Below are 24,142 nucleotides of genomic sequence, written 5' to 3'. Positions count from 1 at the left end.
CATTTCTTATCATCAGCTATGTAGTGGCAACTTCCTAGATTTTGGTATATATTAATGTTATTTTCCTGTATTTTATATTTTTGTAAAAAAGTAACTAATCAATATTTTGCTTGTATTTCAAAAATCTTTTTTATTGAGCAGCTAACAGAATATCTTTGATTCTGGAAATACCTTCAGAACAGTGTTAAGTTGAGTAAGTAACTGCCAGATGTTACTGTAGCGTAACAACACTTACATCATGTTTACTAGCAATCGATTACACATTACTAAAGTCTGACCAGTCAGGACTTTGGTTAAGTTTTAATGGTGCAACCCAGTTTAGTAAATTACAAGTTTGAAACGATCTAGTAGTTACTGAGAACAGCTGGTGCAATCCTGGATAAAATAATTTAACTTTTGCATTATTGTACCTCAAAGGTAATGGCACTGTTTCACCTCTGTGACCCTTCTGTATGAAAACATTAATGATGAACACTCAGTTGTAAATAGAGCAAAATATGCCTCGTGTATACGAGAGAGAGTCATCTGATGTATAAGAGTACAAAAGTACACAAAAAGTGAATATAACAGTTTTTTTGCTGCCTGAAGGAGAGGATGCACAATAACAGGTTTCAAGTAGTGTTTGTATTTTCTTTCACAGAGGCTCACAGATGTGTGCGTCAGTATGACGGCTGCTCCTGGTCCTCATCATTGCAGGTGTCGGACCCGTCTGTCCCAAAGTACCGGTCCCCAAAGTCCCCTGTAAAACACACAACAGTGGACTACTGTGTATCAGTGGGTTAGAGGCTGAAATAATGAAAAAAACACAGCATGAATACACAGAAAAACCAAACTGCTGCAAAGGTCGGAAGACTCGGAAATAAGAGCTCAGTGATGGTTTTCTAAAATGATGATTCTCGTGACTGATTCACAAACAGAGAGACTAATTAATTGGTGTAACATAATACATTAGATATTCATATTAATGTTTGCAAGTGTCTAATTATGTAATTGTATGTAATCATTTATGTTTACAGACAAGAGGCCGGTCTATCCGATATGCATATTGTGTAGTTTAGTTACAGTTGTGATCGAGAGCAGCGCTTGCTTCAAATCTGAAGTGACACAAGCATAAAATTAGAATCTGCTGGGACATGAAATGAAATCTGTCAACTTGAAACAGAAATGTTTATTATCTTTTATCTCCTGCAAAGACTGTGGACACTTTTATTTCCTGCATAACTCTAAAATCATGCACCCAAAACCATGCACACTGAAGACGGGGTTGTATTCGGTTATAGTTTTTGTACGTTATATAGTTCTTCTTTGACAAGACTAAAAAAAGGGCAAATACGTTAATGTTTGACACATGCCTTCTGGTTTAACAGCACATTTACAGAAAGAAGGAGTTTGTGCATGTGATGGCTTACCGATACCAGGAATTACATGTAATAAATCGTCCAGACTCTTGTCCACAGCGGTGGTGATGATTTTGACCTTTGGGAAGGCGTAGGCCACAGACTGCACCCCGAGCTCTGCCATCAACAGTGACACCAGCACGATCTTATCCTCCTGCACCTCGTGATCCTGCTCAGCCACACACATCACAGCGACAACAGTCAACGCCTGTCTGATCATCATCAGAAGGATAATTAGTAAGTGGAACGGGAGGAAAATATGTGACATTTCTTTTCCCAGAAATAATAATAATCTATCCTCACCAGGACACAAATAAACTTCCAATCAATTACCACACACGAGAAATGACACACGTGACTGACGAAGAGGAGGAGGCTCCTCTTGTTGTCTTACTGAAGAATAATGATGTTAATCTGCACCCACCAATAGGACTCGTACTGCCATCATGGCAGCAGCGCCAGTGGAGACTGTGCTGTCCATTAGGATGACATGATCTTCGCTGATGTCTTTGGGCAGACGCAGGTAATGCAGCTGGCGAGGCCAGAGAGGAGGAGACAGGTTACCATGGTTACAAAAGCAGCAAGGGTAGTTACCACGGAGACACACATCATGTGGAAGAAAGGAAAAAAAAAAAAGACAATCAAAACATCTTTATCTTCTGTTTGATGCGATTTCTGAGACACTTTCGACATCGTGTAAAGTCTCAGAAGATGCAGCACACAAACATCTCACAGATGTTGAAGGGAACGCATTTCTTTGCTAAATGACTCATTTTATATACCTCTGGTTCGCCTGAGTCAAGGTTGGTCTGGATGAGGATCTTGCCGATGCGGACGTCCTTGCACACGGCCCTCAGGGCGGGCTCCATGGTCTCTCCCGCCCGCAGGACTGACACACCGGTGATCTATGGAGACGAGGCAGCGAAGCAAGTGTGATGACAGAAACCCCGCGGACACACTCGACTGGAAGGTAACGAGACCTTGAAAAGCAAGAGCATCACTCACCCCTTTCCCGTTGTAACTGCGGCCCTCGTACTCGTGGCCCTGTGGAGTCTGAACTACACACGGCTGTTAGAAGATACAGAAGAAAACATTTTGTATCGCACAAACACAAGACTCTCATAGATGCAGATTCGAGAAAAGTGTCAATATATCGATGTATCTATGCACGTTTTTGTATGTATGTATATATAAGTTTGTCTTGTGAATGTGTGAAGCATGTTTGTAGAATACATATACTAAAAACATAATTCACCTAAAAAAAGTATAGTTTGTTTGCTTTAGCACATTCACCACAAATGGCGAATACCCTTAACTTCAATATCAACCACTTTCCATTTATATAATACCTCCTCCAAAAACTCCTTCAAACAATGATGACAGACATTTGAGAGTTGGCTGCTTAAAAGCTTTGTTTTTATAAACACTTAATAGAAACAGTAAGAAAACATGCATATGGGGAAAGAGGTAACTTGAAGATGTTGTGAAGTGGTTTGGCAATTGTTCTGAAAACAGACTATTTTGAGCTTGATTACCACGCGACAATAACTGAGACAAAACCATTATTATAATAACAGTAGAGGTTGCGTGATTATTGTAATTATCTCAAGCAAGTTTCATGTCTCTGCAAGTTGATTTTCAAACTATATTGTCAGAAACTGAAACTGATGGCTGCTTGTAAAGTTCAGTAGTATGTAAAAATTCCAAAAACATATGGTTGGCATGTGAAGCAGGTAATTTAAAAGTAAAGTATAGATTATTTATATTTAATGGTCTAAAACATGCGGAACTACTTGCAATAACTGATTTTTTTGTCTGTAAACACAACATTTACATGTCATCAATTTAAGTTAATATGTTGAACTTGTTAGCAAACAGTTGCCTATTTACACATCCAGCAGTTACGAGGCAACATGATCATTCATTTGGAGTCGTGTTTCTGGCCACCTGATCAATGTAAGTCCAATATTCACCCTCTTTTTGCTCTGTTTTTCTGGCTCTTCAGCTGCTAAATTCCCCAGCTAGTCGCTTACTGTGTCTGCCTGCTGTTTGGTGCTGGGCAGGGAGTGTACGGTGACTTTATCGAGCTTTTTTGCTGAAAGCAGCTGGCTGCTGTGTCCGAAAACGATACTGATCAGAGCGATGAGAGTGAACCAGTACAGTAAAAGTTCAGCTGGCTGTAAAACCAAAACAATGGAGCTAAAAGACACAAAGATCCATAAACCTGAAGGGAACTGCAGAGTCTGGTGATAATTCTCTGTGGGTTTGTCACTACTCGCAAACCCTTTCACATAAAAGTAGTCATGTGATCTACTGTTAAAATAAAAATATTTGTTATAGCCACTTTAATAATATACTAAGTAGTTAAAGTCCACCCACCTGAGATGGTAGAAACGTTAGTGCGTGCTCTATGAGGAGCCGCATTAATCTCTTTGAGTAGAAGATGAACTCGTCTCGACTGGTTTCTTTATTCCTGCATTACAGAAAAAGAAATGGTTTTAAAACTGTTACAAGGACTCATAGTCGTTCTTGAGCACAGGTCGGTACCTGATGATGGTGTGCAGGCCTTTGACCTGTGGCGTACTCTCCAAGACGCTGAGCGTCTGGGGCAGCGGCTGAGTCTGCTGAGCGGAGGCCAGGAGCGCCCTGAGACCACGGAAAGGTCGAGAGTTATCATTAAGGCCAAGAGAGTGTGAAGTCTGTACACAGCACTGATACAAAATCTCCAACAACAACAAGTGGACCAAAGCCAGAGAAGGTAAAAGTCAAAGTACATATCAGCGTACCTGACACTGAGCTCACGCTGCGTAAAGAGAGGGCAAGAGAAAGACAATAAAAAGGGGTAAAAATTACAGATTGTGACAGCCAGTCTGTGGCCCAAAGCACATTCTTTGCTGCTGAAGATGTTAATCTTTAAAAACGGGTAACAAATACATAGTTTTATTAGTTTTTAAAAAAAAAGATATATAACTTCCTAAAACAGCAGGGCACTATAGTTTTTCGCAAACAAGAGTAAATAGTGGATTTGTTGGCGACTATTTTCAGCTGATGGTGAGTATTTACAGCCGCAGGACAGAGTATGTGGACTGATTCAAAATAAACTACAATCTGTGCGTTCATGGTAATAAGGAGGAATATGTCACCCAGTGTGGCTCACTGATGTGTAGGGACGACTTCTGATAGTCTTTTCCATTTTGGATACAGTTCCATGTAGGTACAAATCCCATATTGAATCTTTCATTTTCAATCTCTCTTAGATAGTTTTGCCTCTTTCTGACACTACAGGCATCTGCAAAGATACTGGTGACGTATACAAACACGTGGAACAACACACAGTGTGAACATGGTGGAATATCTGTGGTTGAGGTGTGATACTGAGTCAAATACTCAGTCTAGTCTCTATTCTCCACCAAACAAATGACCTAAAAAGATTCAATAAGGGATTCAAAGAGATTCCGATTCAATAAAATGATATCGCATCCCTGCTCATGTGTTTGTAATAGTTTTTGGACATCTACGGTACAGAGAAATCTTTTCATGTGATTTGTTGACAATTAGAAGAATATAGACAAACATCAGACTTATCCTTTAACTCTGTTTACCAAAGGGAGAGGAATAAAAGTCTGAAAGTTTGTCAGAAGTTCTGATTTAATTTTAGCTCGCAGCAGGTTATTGTGCAAACAGTTGGAGAGTCTCTCTTTCTGTCTGTATGTTACAGCTTTCGGACACTTGGTGGCGCCACTGTCTCATGTACAAGCAGTGTTTTGGCCGCTCACCTCCTCCAGCTGGCTGTGAACATGCTGGACTATCAGATCAATGGCCACCATATTCCCGCCACCTTGGAAGGACAAAACGAGAAGGGATGTTATTGGTATGTTCTCTGTGACACAGTCAGCAACATATCCAAATGTTCTGAGAGAGGAGGTCCGACTGTCTCACCTCTTGGCACAACAATATCAGCCAGCCTCATGGTTGGCTCGATGTACTGCTCAAAGGCCGGCTTCACAAATTTGTTGTATTGCTTGATGACGCCTTCAATGTCCCGTCCGCGCTCTGTGATGTCCCTGCGGAGCCGGCGGACCAGCCGAATGTCTGAGTCTGTGTCCACAAAGATTTTCATATCCAGGAGCTGCAGGTGGGAAGAGCAAACACCCTCCGAACGGTTCAATAATATTCACCTCAGCAAAGCAGCTGCTCAAACAACAATAGCTGGTGATGATTGTTTTACTTCACTCAAGAATTCTTCAAAAAGAAAGAAAAAGAAAACACAATGCTTTACCTGGAGGAGCTCTTTGTCCGCAAAAGACATAATTCCTTCAAATATGATTACACTGGCACCGTACACATTTTTCTGCATAGAGAGGAGGGAAAACCAGGCGTCTTCAAAGCAGAAAGCTTCTTCAGTTCAGCTTTTATAAGATTAAAGCTGCAGAATGTCACTTTGACAAACATTTTTTTAAAATAACAATATTTTATTTAAGTCTACAATATATTTTCAGCTTTGAAAAGTCAACCCACATAAAAAAAACTGAATGCCACAGCTTCATTACTGTGTTCCACTTTCTTCTTTCCAAAATTACAAGACACATGTTAAATCTTTAAAAAGTTTTTGAGAGGAATGAGTCAACTCGCCTGCGATAAAACACAACTCACCCAGTCTTTCTGTCGTCCGTGTGTGGTGAAATCGTACACCGGGATCTTCACGCTCTTGCCCTGCTTCAGCTTTCGCAGGGTCGCAACCAGCAGCTCAAAGTCAAATGCCCCCGGATGGTCAAAGTTGTAGTCATTACTTGCTGCCAAAGTCTGCTCCTCAGGAGATAAAACCTGCAAAACACAACAGATTTACATTCATGTTTATTCAATTTGTTGCCAAGTTACATGAGAATATTGATACCATGATCATGTCTGTAGGCTAAATATGAAGCTCAAGCTGGGAGTTTAGCTTAGCATAGCATAAAGACTGAAAACAGGGGGAAACAGCTAGCCTGGCTCTGTCCAAAGGTAAAGAAATCTGTCTACCAGCACCTCTAAAGCTCTCTGATTCACACGTTGTACAGGAACCAAAATGTAAAGACAACAGGTTGTAGTTTTACGAGTTAGGTGTAGCTATTTCCTGGACTGGCATCAATCTTCTCATCTAACTCTCGGCAAGGAAGCAAATAAGCGTGATTCCCCAAAATGTCAAACTATTCCTTGAAGCACAAAAGAATAAATATAAGTCTAAATGTGTGCATGCATTTCCATCTGTGGTTTCAATATTGTACCTGCGTGTCTGTTTCTATAAAAAGGCAAAGTGGTAGCTTGGAAGGGATCAGCTTTCCGAGTCACAGTGACATTTTCCTGATCCCCGTGATTACTGAGGGATTCTGGTTTGGCTCACTGAGATCGCAGCATTAGAAAGAGTTCAGATGAAAACTTGCTAATGAAAAACCTGTGCAATGATTTAAATTACAATGAGGTATCAGTAAATTACTTACTGGGTATCTATAGTGGGACAAATGTGTAAGTAGAAGGAAAGAAGACAGGAAAGAAGGTTTATAAAGTTACCAAGAAATACATTACTCTGTAAGTAATTACAATAAAATGTTTTTATATGGCAGCACGGCAGGAAGTGGGGAAAACAGAGTAATAGTGTCGATATTGTACTGAAATTAGTTATGGCATCATTTACTTTAAAGTTATGATATACTATATATAAAAAATACTCATTATAATTAATTTGGTGCACATTATTGTTGCTAGAGAACAAAACATTAAGCTGGGTGTACCTCTATAGCTGAAGCTGTAAAATAGTTGTGTGCATGTTAACATTTTTTTATCCACTAGAGGGCAGCAGAAACAGGTTGTGAACACAACACTGACATATTATCAGCTTTAAGTTGATATGGTGAACTTGTTATCAAACAGTTGCTTATTTATACATACAGCAGTTACAGGTCAACATGTTTGTGTCCACCTGATGAATGTAAAACCAATGTTCACTCTCTTTTAGCTTTTAGTCTCCACTAACTTCTGAGGGACATATTTGGCTCTTTAGCTGCTAAATGCTCCTCTATGTTCACCAGCTAGTTGCTAACTGTGTCTGTCTGTCTGCTTGGTGTTGAGCAGGTAGTATACAGGGAGTTTTTTTTTTTGCTGAAACAGCTGCCTGCTGCGTCTGAAAGCAACACTGTGAGAGCAGTTAGAGTGAACCAGAACAGTAAAGTTGCAAATCAGACAGATAAACAATGAGCTGAAATTTGCTATAAAGCTCTTCACAGCTGAGAGGAGCTGCAGATTAAGGTGATAAATCTCTGTAGGTTCATCACGACGAGCGACCCCTTTCACATTGCAATCATAGAAATACCAATTATAGCCTCTTTAAATACTGGGGAACAGTAATGTAGTATTGGAGTCCAATGTAGGATCCATCTGACGATCAATACTGATGTCAGAGAAGAACCTTGTTTTAATTATGGATGACTGGGCAGGATGACAACAGCTGGATGTACTGGTGCTTGTGTTTTTAGCATTTGTCTTTAATATGTTTTATGTCCGAGTCAGTCTTCTGTGTTTTCGGCTGTAAGAGAAGGGGAAAAGTTTCCCTCGTGGCCAATAAAGTTGAAGTCAAAGCGAGGCGTCTATGTTCTGTCATATCATCAGATCATAAACAGTTATGGAGCCAAATACTTCAACTCACAAACAGACCTTACTGTGTTTATTAGACAAGATGCAGTATAAAGAAGTGAGGCCTTCCAGGTGTGTGCTCAGTCAAAGTTAATATATCATAATTAACATTAAAGTTCATTATTTCTTACTAAGTGAAAGTTCCACATGTGGTTTGTTACCGTACACCTATCTGTAGGTACGTAGTGAACAGTGTACAGGATGTGTACTCTGTAATTTTGCGTCACCAACAGGTTATTAACTCAGAACTGTGGCAGCAGTGTAATGATCGCTTTGAGGTGAATTTCAAATCATATAATTATTATATATAACAAAACATTTCATCCCACAATGAACCCACAGATAATTTGTAACAACCAAATCTAGCAAAACAAAAGATAAATAGTAAAAAGCACGACTCTCTCTCACCTTGTAGAAAGAATCCATCGACAACAGCACAACCCACGGCACATCCAGAGCCTCAATGATCTTATTGGCCACGGTGGTCTTCCCTGAGGCGCTGCCCCCACACAACCCTGCAGATCCACACAGCATTTCAATGGCCCATTATGTGTGTTTTTCAGAGTGTGTCTAATGTTGTCTGGCGGTATGCATGTGCGATAGCAGTAAAGTGTTTTATGGGTATAATAAGACAGAACGGGACAAAGAGGACGGCTTCTGCAGCTCAAAGCCACAATTTGGCAGCGAGGAAGAGGAAGAAGAAAACAGTCAGGAGGAGTAAAACATCATCAGCGAGTGTCATACCGATGACAAAGGCCTCTTTTGACTGCGCTCCGTGCTCGTCATACCAGGGAGGTCGGCCGGCGGTGTAGATGGTGCGCGTGCCTGTGCGGAGCAGAGGAGGCTCGGTTTTACTCAGTGAGGTAGTGCTCTTCCTGCGAAGGGCCCCGGCGGGGGGCAGGAGCCGGTCTAACGAGTCCTCCCCGCTCCCACTGCAAAACAGCACACAGCCAGGCAGGTTACAGCCTGAACACACAGCTGAGGCCTACACAGTCTGCTGTGCCAAAGACCTGCCTGACTTTTAACAACACAACCTAATTACGAGAATCACATACGATTTATTATTTTATCCGATTATCTTTGAAGACTTTGAACACATATTTGCGTTACACAACACATGAAGGTACTAAACTGTTTACAAAACATTTAGTATGTTGACCGATGAAAAGAGTTTGACAAAATAACCCTAACTCAAGGTCCACTTACAAGCTTTTTCCAGAGCTTTCAAACATATATCCCAGTCTTCACCAGCTGATGGAGCTTCCTCAGTCTATTATACTATACTGAGCAAACTCCATCCACTGATGAAGGCCGCGATATGTGTTAAAAGCTCCAGAAAAAGATATTAAGAAGAAGATTTAGGAATATTTTGTCAAATGTATGTGGCCTTTTATAGATATAAACAGAACAAATAATGTAGTGGAGTACAAAATAGAGCTGAAATAATAATAATAAGTTCCAGCTTCTCAGCTGTGAGGATGCTGCTTTTCTGCAGATTATGTGATGATAAACTTAATAATAATAATCTTTAGGTTTTGGAGTGTCGGGCGGACAAAACAAGCAATCTGATTGCATCACCATCATGGGCTTTAGGGCTTTGTGTTGGGCATTTTCTGACATTTTATAGACCAAACGATGAAATAATATGCAGATTAAGTGATAATGAAGATAATCATTAATTGTAGCCCTGGTACAAAACAATAAAACTTTGTTGGTTTGGAAGAAGGAAAAGTTTTTCCTATGTCTCCCTAAAACTGGCAAATGACCTCGTCAGTGATAGTTTAGAAGTCGAGGTCGATGGGAATGTGGAGCCGGAGATTTCCACCTGACAAGAATCAAACATCTACATAAGAGCTGCAGTATGAAGTATGTTGTTTAAAATCTGCCTGATGGGTCAACAAAACATATATTTTATATATATATAGAAGTACATTGAAGCAAAACATTTTTAAAAGCAAGCAATACATTTAACATGTTTCAGTCTTACAGTGGCGTCTGCATAGCAAACAGATGCAATTTCAAATATGCCAAAAACCTGTGGTGCAAGAAAATATCTTGGTGCAGTTACACAAACACTTTGTTGTGTGTTGTGTAAGACTGTTAGTTCCCGCTGAGCAGTAGCCTGCTGTGAGGTCAAATCTGGCTGCTGTGTACTTGCACTTGAGTATTTCCATTTCGTGACACTTTATATTGTACTTTTTACTCCACTACATTTATCTGACAGCCGTATTTACTTTTCAAATTAAGATTTTACATATAAAACATATGAAGAACTTTTAAAATACGATGCATTGTAAAAATAAAAACACCCAACAGTATATAAAATTAGTCAGTTAATCTCTGCTTATCGTTTCATGGTTTCAGCTTCTCGAATATGACGATTTGCTGCTTTTCTTGTCTTAAATTACAGAAAACAATAACTTGGTGCGGACTGTTGGTCGGAACAAAACAAGACACATAAAGATGTCACTTTGAGCTCTGGATAATTGTGACAGCATTTCTCACTATTTTCTTATCTTTTATAAATCAAACAGACAATAAATGGATTGATCAAGAAAACAACCAGCAGATGAAACCACGATGAAAATGATCACGACAACAAAGAGTCTCATCTTGCTTCTCTGCATTGAGTACTTTTACTTTTGCTACTGTAAGTACATTTCTCAGATAATACAGGACTTGGTATTGGTACTTTAACTTCGGTAAAGAGTCTGAATACTTCCTCCACCACTGCCTACACTGTGTTAATGCTACGTTTGATATTCTGACACATCACAGCCGAGATCGCTCTAATTAAAATTAAGCTCTCGCACAACTGTTTACTACAGAACAAATAAAAGTCAGCTTAGCTTTTGCGTCACACTCTCTGATCCCCCCGGCAGTAATTAGAAATCAAATGAGTAACTGGGTTCGTTTCTAATGTGATGCACGACCACACATGAGGACTAATGAATGTTTTGCATATTCAACTGACGCAGTTTCAAATGCTTGTTCAGTAATGGCACACTACAGGCAACCCTCTGAGACCGAGCACAAATATAACACACCAAAATCCCTGCAAACTAACCCAGATCCTGCACTTCCTCTGACCTCTCAACAACCCATGTTTAGAGACTATTTATAGCTCACATCCACTGTGTGTTTGAGAACATCCTGCCTGCACTGAGAGAAAGCAAACAACGCAAACAGTCAGATCTCACCTGCGGTCAGACCTCAGGGACCAGCAGCCGGAGATTCTGGCTCCCGTGCAGTCCAGCAGAGTCATATCTGCTTCAGATGGCAACCTGCTACCCTCCAGCTCGCCTGTCACCGTGGCAACCTCGCAACCTAACAACAGGCCTTAAACGGAGTAACACTGACCGAAGTCGTAAACGTTTGTCTGATAAACAAGGTTTCTGTTTCTAGTCTGCTTTTGCTTCGTCTACTCACACGACTGAGACTTCTGCTCAACTGTCCATGTGTCCTCTCCTTTCTGTGTGTGTGTGTGTGTGTGTGAGAGACAGATACTAAGAGGATCACTGCAACACTGGCAGCAAAGAGCTGCTTGGCCGGTATTAATAGAGGCACCTGTAAGCACAAGCAGGACGGGACGGTCGTCTTCTGCTGATCCTTCCTCTTAGTTCACTGATCTGATCCACAGAAACACTTCAACACCAGAGGGACAACCACACTGAAGACGTGTTGTAACAGGACATATCTGGGAAAACAGCGAAACTCCATCACAGTTTTCCTCAAGCTCAAGTCCTCAAATGTCTTGTTTTGTCTGACCAACAGTCCAAAAGATATTCAGTTCACAATGATGAAAGCAGAAACTCCTCACATTAGAGGAGCTGGAATCACAGAATGTTGCTTGAAAAAAATGACTTCACGGATTAATCGATTATCAACTAATCATCAATTTGTTTCTAGTAAGATTTGTCTTTTCCGGGTCTTAAAGGCGGCATTAGAGACATTCTTCTTAGCTTGTTTGAGAGAGTGAAATGTTTTTACCAGCGTGGCCTTCATACTCTAGTCACTATAGTTTCTTCTAGACAACCAAATCAAGATAATTTATTTACAAAATCCAAAACACATTTTCCTCACAGGGTTGTACAATCTGTATGAAGTACAACAGCCTCTGTCCTTAAGGGGTCCCTCTAACAGGACAGATAGATGTCATGTGTACAAATTAGACAACAATAACAATAGTACAATTAAAATATGGAAAAACAGAATGAGGTATTTTACTTATGTAAAAGTAGCAATACCTCATTCTAAAAAGACTCCATTACAAGTAAAAATCCTGCATTGAAGTTCAGTACATACAGTAAATATTATCAGCAAGATCTACATGCTTTAAGTATCAGAAGTATAGTACTCACGGTACTATTCGGACTGTATATTTACAGTATTACATATATGTTATTGGATCATTATTACTGATGCATTAGTGCTGCATTAATCTACAGTTGAAATGATTGATCGATCAACAGAAAATTAATCTGGAGCTATTTTGCAGTGGTGGAAGTATTCAGAACTTTTACTTAAGTAAAAGTAGCAGTACTACAGTGTAGAAATACTAGGTTACAAGTAAAAGTCCTGATTTCCAAAAATATTAAAAGTACAAAAGTAATAACATCAAAATACACTTAAAATAGTAAAAGTACTCATTATGCAGAATGGCCTATTTCGGAGTAATACATATTATATTATTGGATTATTATTATTGATGAATTAGCATTCAAGTACCGTACTTAAGTACAGTTTTGAGGTACTTGTACTTGAGTATTTCTATGTTACGCTACTTTAAACATTGTACTATCTGGTTACTTGGCAGGTTATGTTTTTACACACAAATCACATGAATAGTTAATAATAATAATAAGATGCTTCATTATAGACTGAACTGTCCAACGGTAAACAAATGAGTTAAAATAAGCTCCACCTCGACCAAATGCTATATTAAAGTGTTACCTTCACTGTTAATGAATCAATAACAATGATCCAATTATATAATATCATCACACTGACAGCGGCCATTGTGCTGCTTAATGAGTTCTTAAGCTGATTTTGCTGCTAACACTTATGCACTTTAACTTAAGTAAATCTTTACTTGTAATGTGTTTTTATTAGTAGTATTGTTACTTTCATCTAAGTAAATTTACTTGGATTACTACATGCCATCACCGGCCAATTTCATATTTAGCAGAAAGTTAAAAGGATGACTTTCTTTATGTAGTTTTGAGTTTTTGCATCCTTTTAAATATAACAATCGTTTGAATATATTTTTGAAGCTCTATATCAAAGAACTGAAAACAACAACATAACTTGAGGTAAATATATTTGAAGGTTAAAGTGGATTTTCTGGATGATTTTCTGGTGGTTTCTCATTAGGGAGCCTGTGACGCACGACTGTGTCAACATGCAGCTCACCTACTTCTGAAGAGCTCCGTGTTTCCACCGCATGACATGAACCTACAGCCACTATCCTGTCACTATATTGTACAATTCATTAATACATACTAACAGAGAGGGGTTTTAATTTACTAACACTAATATCAGAGACGAAACATGTCAGATATTGTTGCTGCTTGGGGGAGGAGGAGGAGGGGAGTCAGTGTGGTTAGCGTTACATTACAGCATCAGGACGCTGCTGCAGACTACATAAATAATCACATGTATCATTTCGGCACACAGAAGGAAACACACAGGTAAAAATACTCATAGCATCGTGTACCTGTCCGAGCGGGACGACATTATTTTCCCGCACTCCGTCTCCATGGGGATCTTGCGACCTCGGAGCCGGCATCGGCTGGTTACAGCCATGGATGGATTCCTTCTTAGCCGTGCTGTGGGATTATGGGTAATGTAGTTTATCATCACGTGCTTCCTCACAGCTGCTCTGTCAAGGGTAACGTGAACACAATCCTGACCTTTAAGTAGGCATTTATGAGGGGGGGAAAAAAGCACTACTATTTTTATATTTTTATTTATTTATTCTGTTTTCTGACATTAAAAAAGTTTCATAGAGAGAGAGAGAGAAAGAGAGCGGTAGAGACAGTAAGAGAGAAATAGTTAATAATTAATAATAGAATAGAGCAATAAATTGACAGATTGTCATGGAGCTTCTTCATCACAGTTCAGTCAGTCCGTTAAAGATTATGTTTGTTCATCGTGAAGATGGGGAATGAAAAGATGCCAAGTTCCCCGTGACAACATAATTCTGGATGTCGCTGCTCGCTGGATGCAATTTACTCCACAGATCTGATTCACATTTGAGTTTATTTGAGTAAATATCCCATGATTCCACAGCATCCACGTCTTCCAGCTATCCTTCTATGATATGTTTCCAAAGGAACCTGCGAAAGACAGAAAGAAGATTAACACTTTATGGAGTTTTCACTTTGAGAAATACACTTATTTGCTTTATGACAGAGTTAGATGACAAGGTCGATATCACTGTTATGTCTGTATATTTAATATGAAGCTACTGCCATCAGCTGGCTAGTTTAGTTTAGCACAAAGACTGGAAACGGGGGGAAACAGCTAGCCTGGCTCTGTCTAAAGGTATCAAAATCTGCCTACTCAGTAATTAACATGTCGTCTTGTTTGTTTAATCCATCCGAAAACTGAAGTGTAAAAATGTAAATTTTCCAGATATGTGTTGGGGAATCTTTGGCTTTGAGCAGTTGCCAGGTGACCAACAGAGACTCCAGGAAGTGACTGGTCCCAGGCAAGAAAAAGTCTGGCACATAACACCCCCGTAAAACAGCAAATTGACGTTTTTACACGGATTAAACAAACAAAAATATGACGTGTTAATTAGTGAGCTTTATGTTGGTGGGTGGATTTTGTTACCTGTGGATGGAGCCAGGCTAACTGTCCCCCCCCCCGTTTCCAGTCTTTATGCTAAGCTAAGCTAACCAGCTGGTTGCTGAAATGTATAGACATGAGAATGGTATCAATCTTCACATTTAACTCTGCCAGAAAGTAAATAAGCATATATCCCAAACATGTCAAACTATTCCTTTAAAGTCAAGGTTTGAGAATGGGGTGGTAAAAAATAAAAGCACACACACCCTCACCTCTGCTGAGCAGCTGCAGGTTGCGTCCTTCCTCCTGCACCTGAAGCTGCAGCACCTGTTGCAGCAACTCCTGCCGAAGTGTTTCTTGCACTAGTCCCATCCTCTCCAGCTTCTCCCCATTCAGACGCAACAACGCACGGCCTGGAAGGTGAAAGCAGAGAGCTCTTTATTTTGAAATTCTTTAATCCAGCTCCCATTCATATGTCTTCTGGTTATCTTAGCAGTGTGACCTGTGATGGCGTGGTGAGAGAACGCCTCCACGTAGGTTAGGTAGTTGTGTGGACAGTGTTTCTTCAGCCATTTACAAACATCTTGTTGTGACCAGAGCACGACGGGGCGGATGAGGCTGGGCTGTGTTGGGCTTGTGTGATATATCCCATAATTGTCACTGGAACGATACTGCAGCCAGACAGACAGACAGACAGACAAACAGATAAATACAGAGAAGATGGACATGTACTAGAAGAAAAGTCTAACATTTACGGAAACACGCTTATCTGCTTTCTTGCTGAGAGTTAGATGAGAAGATTGATTGACCACTCTCATGTTTGTACGGTAAACTTGAAGCTAGAGTCAGCAGCCGGTTAGCTTAGCTTAGCATTAAGACTGGAAACAGGGGAAGACTGCTAGCCTGGCTCTGTCCAAAGGTAAAATAAGCCTAACAGCTCACTATATACTACATATTATATCTTGTTTGTTATGGTTATACGCAGCACTACCTGCTGGTTGCCAGGCAACCTCACAGAATCAGCATAACTTCAGCAAGTCGCAGTTTTTTTAGGCAGACCTTGTTACCTTTAGACAGAGCCAGGCTAGCTGTTTCCACTTGTTTCCAGTCTTTATGCTAAGACAGGCTAACCGACTACTGGTTGCAGCTTCATATTTATCATACATGAGATGAGATGGTATCAATCTTCTGATCTAACTCTCTACAAGAAAATGTAACTTGATGGAACTGAGCTCAACAACACAACACTGAAACTGGCTGGTTGGTTGTGTTGAGAGGAGGAATGATGCATTCTGGGCTTGATTATCTGAATAGACTGGTCAGTCACACACACCCAGCACACTATAAAGGAAGAGTTATACTCATTACACTTAGTAGTAGCATTTCATTAAGTCACACTTGGGACATGCTGATATAAATTTGTTTCATTTGTGTGGAGCTTAACAACCTACCTCAGGCTTATCCCCCCTGAACAACCACAGGCATTTAACTCCAGACGAAGGGCACTTATGAGCCATTAAACCTACAAACACTATACAGACCCTGTTCTTCATCTTCTGTCTGACCATCAAAACATCCATGAATTAATGTGATCAGATCGACGGACATTCGTGGCTCTTCTTCACTGCACATGATGTGTGATCTCTGCAAACGCTGCTGAGTCAAAAACGTGCTGTGAAGCTTGTAAGCTGAACATTCAGTATCAAACACTTTCAGACAAACATTCGGAGGTACAGACGCACATAGACAGGCCTAAACATGAGAAACTGACAAGATCAGCCCTCTATAAGAACAAGAACAGGTTTCAAACTCATTAAAGCATGCGGGGCTATCGTGAGCATATGTGCACGCAGATCAAACGCTCTGCATAGACTTCGAAGTTGTCTGGAAGATCAGCGAACATGCAGCAGCAACGAAGACAGAGAGAGCAGCATGAAGGCCAGTGTGATTATGAGATCCAGCTCTTTAATCTTAAAGATGAGCAGGATGTAAAACTAGGGAGAACTAAACAAACTGGGCCTTTGATCAGTCAATCGGTTTTAAAAATTCAGCAGGTTCTCCCACTCAAGATTTTCTCAGATGCTGGAAAGAGGTGCTTCTTGGCAAAATATGTACTGGAGGTGGAGAGGGGAGGGATGACTCTATCTGATAAAGAGTAACATGAACACTTTTTTAATAAATATATAGTATGTTCCTGCTAAGAGATAAACATTTTATACATTACATTTTTAGTGTTATTTCATGAGAGTATTTATCTCCTGAGGCCAATGTTTCAGTATTGTGCATTTTACATTGTAATAATTTGTTTTTGTGCAAACTGTGTTCATAATCTATTAAATATCCATTACACATTCACTAACTATAAATCCTTATGTGGCTTAAAATCTGACATAATGAGTTACAAAAACCACACCTGCTCGAATATATCGGCAATCGCCGGCTGTTGGGCTGACTGTGACCAGATGGAAAATCTTATTATATAGTATAACTAACGATTGCTTTCAATGCAGGGGTGGACAACTTGCTAACTGTAACCTGAGCCAAGGTAACTTTAAGTTCAGCCAGCTAGCTGTAACTTAGCTACGGCTAACGGCACAGATACTTAGTTAATGTTTATGTTGTTATTTTCAGACAGACATCATTATTTTACTAGACATTCAGACAGTAATATGGAGGTAACAGAGTAGCCAAAAATAAAACTAGATTTACTCCTAAAGACATAATATTGATGGAGGGAGCTATCATCCCGCTATATTTGTGGCTTCCTTTATTGATTGTTTCATTTAGACTTAGACTTTTTATTAATCCCACAGCGGGGAAATTTACACGTCACAGCAGCAAAGACAGAAAGGTGCAGAAAGGAACAGGTGCATTTCTCTCAGAGGAGGTAATATGATGTCTATCTATTGTCCTAGATACGTTGAGTTTGCGTTGTTGTGATGTTTTTGTACGTGTTTGTGGTAGTTATTGAGTCTTTTTGTGATTATGTGTATCATCAAGTATTGTAAATACATGTGGACCCCAGAAAGAGTAGCTTCTGTTGTTGTCACAGTGCATGGAGCTAATGGGGATCTAAACAAACAAACAAACAAACACACACACATTCAGAGTACCAAGTTTGAATCGAGTATTTTTCTGCCTCCTGACTTCAAATCCACCATGGTCCTTTTTCTTTTTATGCTTTTATCTTTATACTTCCTGTTCTACACTTGAAGAGCACCAGCTTTCCTTTCATTCTACTTTGAACTCCGTGCAGTTCTCCCCCTCTTTTTGTGGTGAGCAGAGTGTTTCTCACTTCACACCCTCATTTCTGTAACTCTTAACGTTAGCTTGACTCATGATAGATGCTGCCTAAGATCCTGCATTGCTGCCATGTGTGGGTCAGTATGTGAATATTTTGACTTCTGAATTGGGCCTTTGTATGGATACATGCATTCTGAAGTATCACACGAAGGACTGGTACTTCTCTTGCTGTGTATCAGTAAATTCAAGAGTTATTTTAATGTTATTGCAATGTTGAATTGAAACAAACATTTTCCTCAATTCATCAAAAAATAAATTGTTTTCAATGTGTCAAACAGACAGCGTTGTGAATGCAATATTGTCCCCCAAATCCCATGTCAGCATTTCTACAGGGGCTGCAAGTAATGATTATAATAATGATTAACTAATCTCTTTATTTTGTCTAATTATGTTGTCAATTAAGAGAACAGTTGTTAGAAATAACAATAAAATGTCAGAGAAATGTGAAAAATGGCCATCACAATTTCCTAAAGCCAAAGGTAAAAGGCAAAATAGCTTGTTTTGTCTGACCAACAGTCCAAAAACCCCAAATATTCAAATAATTGAAATAAAAGTAGCAAACCTTCACTATTTAGAAGCTGGAATTAGAAAAATGTTTGGCATTCTTGCTTGAAAAATTAATTGATTATCAAAATAGTTGCCAATCAATTTCTGGATCTATCTACATGTACAGTATACGAATTAGGAGTTAGGCAGTTGCAGAGTGGAAGATTGGATAAGAGGACAACGTGTAGGAAAAGTAAATAAAACTAACTTAAGGATGAAAAGCTGAACTGCAGAAGAAGTGAAAATAGTGCTCATGTGTTCCAGTGCAGCACATCCTCTAAACACACAACACTGATTAAGTTCATGTTCCTCGAGACAAAAAAAAAACAACCACTATATTATGTGCATCCAAGAGGATTGAAGCAAACAAACAACGCATTGTATACAACTGTTATCAGCCCAGCCCAGTTCTATGTGTGCAGCTTTAGCTTCAGCTCATTACCGCCTTTAAAAGAGACTTCCATGGGGTGAAAACAAAGGCATGGGCTTTCTGACTTGTAACCAGGGGCTTTAAATGAGGCCAGTTTACAGCACAAATGGATTGTCTGGGCAGTGACTGTGTGAGCAGACAATGCTGTATCAGATAACGAATTGAATATCAACTAAAAAATTTAAACTGGAACAGAATAGATACTGGAAGTGGATCTGACAACGCTGCATACAAAGACATCTATAAAAAAAGGCTTTGCATTGTTTATTACCCTGCAGCAACAATCACAGACTGTTTACCATCAAGCATTCGCTATCAAACTAAATTCTGTTTCTTTCTGCCCTCAGTCAACAGACACAGTGTTGCTGCAGCATAGCGCGAGTGTTGGAGGACCTGAGCTATTTAAAGCCAAGCTAAAAGGCTGCTAGAGCCCACCAACCCGCTGGGGAGAGAGCAACTTCCATTCTCTGCTAACAAAGTGCCCATTTGCAACAATGGATGTTGACTGGCTGCATTTGCCAGACTATGATTTTTTTTCTTTCAGGCTTTTCCGTACAGAAATCTGAGAGAAGAGTTACTGAACGCCATAGAGGAACGTTTCCATGTACACTCATGTTGATAAGACAACAAGGACAAGATTTGTTTTAATGATTTCTTAAGCGAACATTGACTTATATGTAGGAATGCAGTGGGACTGATAATGACAATTACTACTCTTTCTTGGTAGTGTCATGGGGCTATGATGATCTCTTATTCCATATGAGCATTGATACAAGATGTTTTTTTTCCCTTTTTAAACAAGCCCACAGAGCGTGGGTTATATATCATTAGTGATTTGAGATGTCTGTCCTACTGTTAAATTTGTAGTCCACTCGAAAGATGGAAGCTAGTTAGCCTAGCTTGCTAATATTAGCGCTGAATCCTACTAGATGTTACTGGGGGGGGGGGGGGGGGGGGGCTCTAGCTAGCATTAGCTGTCTAGCTGGTTAACTGCCAGTGTGGCTGTTGGAGTTGACGTTATATTACCAACTACTTTTACTGACTGCCCACACAGCACCAATCAAATGACCAGTACAAACATCCTCAAGTTGGATGCTGCAGTGATGAGAAGATAGTAATTACAATTTTGACCAAAAGTACGCAAGTCAAAACAAACACCATGGATATATAAATACTGAATACTTCACTTAGATTTTAAGCAATATCAAGCAAACATATCTCATTGCTCTTGGAGAATGAAGACAACCCGGGTGTAACATGAAATCAGTTCAGATTCAGGTGTGCTGTTCAACATGTTGAGGTCATGTAGGTGTTAGTACCTGCAGGGCCTCTGTGCCGGGCTGCTGCAGCAGCTTCACTGTCCTGCCTCCTGCTGTTTTCTGCCCACGCCCGTCATGCCAGGTTAGGTTCCCACCTGTCCGTCGACTCAGCTGGTGCTTGAAGTCCTCAGGCAGAGCCCTGTACTCCACAGCTGGCCTGCAGAAACTGAAACTGGAAGCCGCTGGAGAGATAAAAGCAGGAGGTATTAATGATTAGACAGCCGGATCTTCATGTAACCACTGACAATTTAAAAACAGCATGAGACACGCTCTGCAAAAAACTCCCTCCCTCTGCGTGACTTGAAAACAAAAGCCAGAGTTGAACCCACCGGGACACCCTGTCATTCAGGGATGATCTCATTGAGAAGTACCTGCTCATACCTGCTCCACTGATACTGAGCAGGCATGAGGCAGCACTCAAAGTTATCTGAGTCTGGACAAGCTCCTCTGTAATTCATGGAAATCGTTGTTCAGGTACCACTATTACTTTGTGCAGAGCTTGTAGGTGAATGTCGGATCTGTGAGACAAGCCGCTTTCTCATCATTAAGAGGAGACCTGTAGGCAGACATCCACACCCACTCAACAGCAGGTGGCTTCCCAACATCCAGTAATTAAAGAAAGTGTGGAACTACAGTAAACACGCTGTTACTGGCCCAGATCCTGGCAGAAAGCCACGGGTCATTACTGATTCATGTGCCAGATTGGAAGAATTTTCTTACCGTGTTTGAAGCTATGTGCAGCTGTGTTTGTGTGTGCGTTAACGTGCATTTTTCAATATCTTAAATTGACTGAGAGAATTCTAAAAGAGGACAGAACGAGAGAGACTGTCAGGGGGGACGAGGGTTTGAGGAGATGAAAGAGTGTCTTTTGGGTTTTCTAGCTTTGTGCCTCTCCTTTCTGTCACTCAACATCTCCCGCTGAGAGCGCAGCAAAGCCAAGTCCCGCAATCATCAAGGAAAAGCAGCATCATCAGATTATTATGAATAAAACTCTGTATGCGATTTTTGTTTCTTTGAGGTGTAACTCGAAGACTGCGCACGTATGAAATTTCCTTCACAGTGTTATTACTCCCCCAGGCTGCGGCTGTAAACACAAATGCGCCTCTTTCCCTGGATTAAATACAGATAATTAAGACCACTTGTCAGACTGAGTTTTTTTCCCTTCCTTTTAGTTTTGCCCGTTTATGGGAGGAAAAAGTCCTCATTAACTAGCACACACATAAATTGCCAGCACCGGATAGGAAAACTCTTAGGAAAACAAAAATCTTACTTAGCATGCTGTGAAGTCTCGCCTGCCTGCTGTACATTTCACTTGGTATTTTGTTTGAATCTGTGCTGCACATTAAAGCTCCTGTTTGATTTCTGACGTGGGCATAGAAAGCAACACATAAACTGCATCAATTTTCACCAGGATTACAATCAGATTTTCATTCTGAATAAAATTAATTAAAAGATACAAATCACATACAAGGGCTTTAAAAGGTACCTGTCCACTGAGTCTGGGCCAAAACTGACCACAACAACAGTCAGACTGGTTATGCTGGTGCCTTCTGGTGAGCTGTCCATTTCAGCACCAAGCCACTGACCAGCAGCAGACCACCCTGCACCCTCCTCTTGACCCTGAGTTTAAAGTTACCTCACCGAGCTGTGCTGTGGTCTTCTCGTTTCCTACGGTGTTAGGTGGATGTAACATAGCAGTTGGGAGTTTTTAAGCTGTTAATATAATGTTTTGACCTCATACCGTTAATGAAGATGCGACCACTAACATACCTGGAAAACCGGTCTCTCAAGTATTGAGTTAAACAAACGAACATGCGTTGTTTAAGTTGGAGTTTCCAATGAATGAAGGCTATTTCAAATAACATTTCGAAGAATGTGTCGAAATGTAACCCGCAGAAAGCGGCCTACCGTCTACAGCCATGGTGTTTCCGCGCCGTAGTGGATCTAGTCAAAGTCTCCCATCTTCTCCGGTGACCGACACACAGGATGCGGGGTCCTGCTCCCTCCGCTCCTCCTCTCCGCGTTGTGCTCACCGACAAAAGTTTCAGTGAGGTCTGGCAGGAGGAACGCCGCTCCACATCCTGTCAAGTCTCACTGGTCTGACTGGGAGAATGCCTTAAAACCAGCTCACGTCGTCCAACGGCGTCATTCGCAGCGAGTTGTTGAAGACAAGGCTGGAATGTCCCCGGGCAGCTGTCTGACTGGTTCCGCTGGCTCAGGCGGGCGCGAGCGTGTGCGCGCGCGGTGTATTTGTGTGTGGTTTTTAATGTGTCGTGAGAATCAGACGCGCGGCTTTTTCTCAAGAGCCTGCATGAGCGCAGTGAGCTCAAAGTGCAGCCCCGGGCCCTGTAATTAACGCAGCCAGTGAAGGCTCTGAAAAACAGCCGGATGAAAAGGCTTCTCATCACTGCAGCATCCAACTTAAGGAATTCCCCTTTGCCTGTTCTTAAAGAAAGGGAGCTCTGTGCGCGCCTGTGGGCAGTGGGCCCTCTCTGTGATGGACCCTCTATGTGGGGTTTGTCCAGAAGAGCTGCAGGACCATCCAGGCTGATATCAGAGAGCACTGATCCTGATCCCACCTGCCCAGTTACTTTAGTGGTCGCATATCTTACAGCAAAGGAGAGCTGTGGATTAGCTGACCTATGACCTCCAGTTTATGAGCACCACAGCACTAAACATAACCACAAACCAACCACAATCATTCAAAAAGCATTAAATAATGTCCTTTCCTTTCCACCAAAATAAAAAGGACAAGAAGAAAACAACTAAAAAACCCTCAAAAGTCAAAAGAAGGGGTTTTGAGGGGAGACTGAGCATGAGTAAAACACAGGGCCATGAGGAAAAGAAAAGGCAAAAACTATGTACAGTTTCATAGAAAGATGGCGTGGAAGAAAAAGGAAGAAAAAATGGAGGCATTCCAGAAAAAAGGGGAGGTGTGGATCCCTATTGGCTCCCATTAATGGTCCCATTAATAAATAATTCCCACTTTTGCCATTTTGCATAATAATCATGACCTCTATATAACTGACCTCTACTTGAATTACAGTTTTTCAAATGCCACCCAGTCATCATCAGTGGGGATAAAAGGAGTTTTTCATATATTGGTAATACATTTACACCCCATCATCAATACTGTTTGAATTCACTCAGCATCAGCAGCAGAGACATGTCTAAGTGTGGAGGGCTCTCCCAGTACGGATAAGGCATAGATAAATACATAAAAAGGAGGGCAATCTGAATTTTGTTTATCCACTGCTACAAATCTTACTAGAGCTTCGGGATGTAGCTTCGGGATTGCCCCTGAAGGGTCTGTACTGAAATACATTTTCTGTATAATCATAAATATCTCATACTTTTACATCAGGCTGCTCCGGTTTTTTAAACAGTTGAAATCTACAAAAACAGCAAACGGACACTGCAGCTGTTTGTGTGATCAAACTGGAACCAGCAGAAGAAAAAACTGATTTTTTTCTGTACCGACTAAAACATGATTGTCCTCCTGAGGCCGATTTTGGCAGGGGACTGTGGTGGTGAAAGTGTGATGATGAAAGCTGATTAGAGAGATCAAGGTAGAGCATGAAACCCAAAATATTAAACAGGGTTGTGCATGGCGGAAGAAGTGAATGTGTGCAGGTGTTCTGTCGTGCACTGATGGATCGACACAGATGTTTGTCACAGGGTGTCTGAGG

The 24,142-nt window shown here is 40.7% G+C and overlaps 2 protein-coding genes across 3 annotated transcripts; both read right to left on the bottom strand.

Moving 5' to 3' along the window:
- Positions 1–659: 659 nt before the first annotated feature.
- Positions 660–13,868, bottom strand: uckl1a (uridine-cytidine kinase 1-like 1a). Its single transcript, XM_070909875.1, has 15 exons — positions 13,780–13,868; positions 8,808–8,995; positions 8,472–8,578; positions 6,051–6,221; positions 5,677–5,748; positions 5,337–5,526; positions 5,174–5,235; positions 4,184–4,200; positions 3,945–4,043; positions 3,777–3,870; positions 2,403–2,465; positions 2,180–2,302; positions 1,822–1,929; positions 1,410–1,566; positions 660–739 (listed from the first exon to the last, which is right to left on the bottom strand). Exons 1-15 carry the CDS (start codon positions 13,866–13,868, stop codon positions 660–662), a joined length of 1,620 nt encoding a protein of 539 aa, XP_070765976.1.
- A 186-nt stretch (positions 13,869–14,054) lies between these two features.
- Positions 14,055–22,595, bottom strand: samd10a (sterile alpha motif domain containing 10a). 2 transcript variants are annotated; one of them, XM_070910899.1, is made up of 5 exons: positions 22,362–22,595; positions 20,454–20,635; positions 15,358–15,526; positions 15,122–15,268; positions 14,055–14,401 (listed from the first exon to the last, which is right to left on the bottom strand). In XM_070910899.1, the coding sequence occupies exons 1-5, from the start codon at positions 22,372–22,374 to the stop codon at positions 14,379–14,381; spliced, it is 534 nt and encodes a 177-aa protein (XP_070767000.1). In that variant the 5' UTR covers positions 22,375–22,595; the 3' UTR covers positions 14,055–14,378. The 2 variants fall into 2 exon arrangements, with proteins under 2 accessions (XP_070767000.1, XP_070767001.1); XM_070910900.1 differs by having other exon boundaries at positions 15,128–15,268.
- Between the last annotated feature and the right edge of the window lie 1,547 nt (positions 22,596–24,142).

The sequence above is a fragment of the Enoplosus armatus genome, chromosome 8 (genome assembly GCF_043641665.1).
Source record: "Enoplosus armatus isolate fEnoArm2 chromosome 8, fEnoArm2.hap1, whole genome shotgun sequence".
Classification (NCBI taxonomy): domain Eukaryota; kingdom Metazoa; phylum Chordata; class Actinopteri; order Centrarchiformes; family Enoplosidae; genus Enoplosus; species Enoplosus armatus.
The sequence above is the reverse complement of the archived record's forward strand: the minus strand, read 5'-3'. Positions and strand labels throughout refer to the sequence as shown.

What these genes read in the sequence shown, in the direction of transcription:
- uckl1a (XM_070909875.1), bottom strand. Translation starts at nt 13,868, where the DNA reads ATGGCTGTAACCAGCCGATGCCGGCTCCGAGGTCGCAAGATCCCCATG. An exon ending in AAAAGAGGCCTTTGTCATCG is followed by an intron (nt 8,579 to 8,807) that starts GTATGACACTCG and finishes GTGGATCTGCAG; the next exon opens with GGTTGTGTGGGGGCAGCGCC. An exon ending in GCAGTTACAACGGGAAAGGG is followed by an intron (nt 2,303 to 2,402) that starts GTGAGTGATGCT and finishes TCGTCTCCATAG; the next exon opens with ATCACCGGTGTGTCAGTCCT.
- samd10a (XM_070910899.1), bottom strand. An exon ending in CTCTCACCACGCCATCACAG is followed by an intron (nt 15,269 to 15,357) that starts GTCACACTGCTA and finishes TTCACCTTCCAG; the next exon opens with GCCGTGCGTTGTTGCGTCTG. An exon ending in GCTGCTCAGCAGAGGTGAGG is followed by an intron (nt 14,402 to 15,121) that starts GTGTGTGTGCTT and finishes TGTCTTTCGCAG; the next exon opens with GTTCCTTTGGAAACATATCA.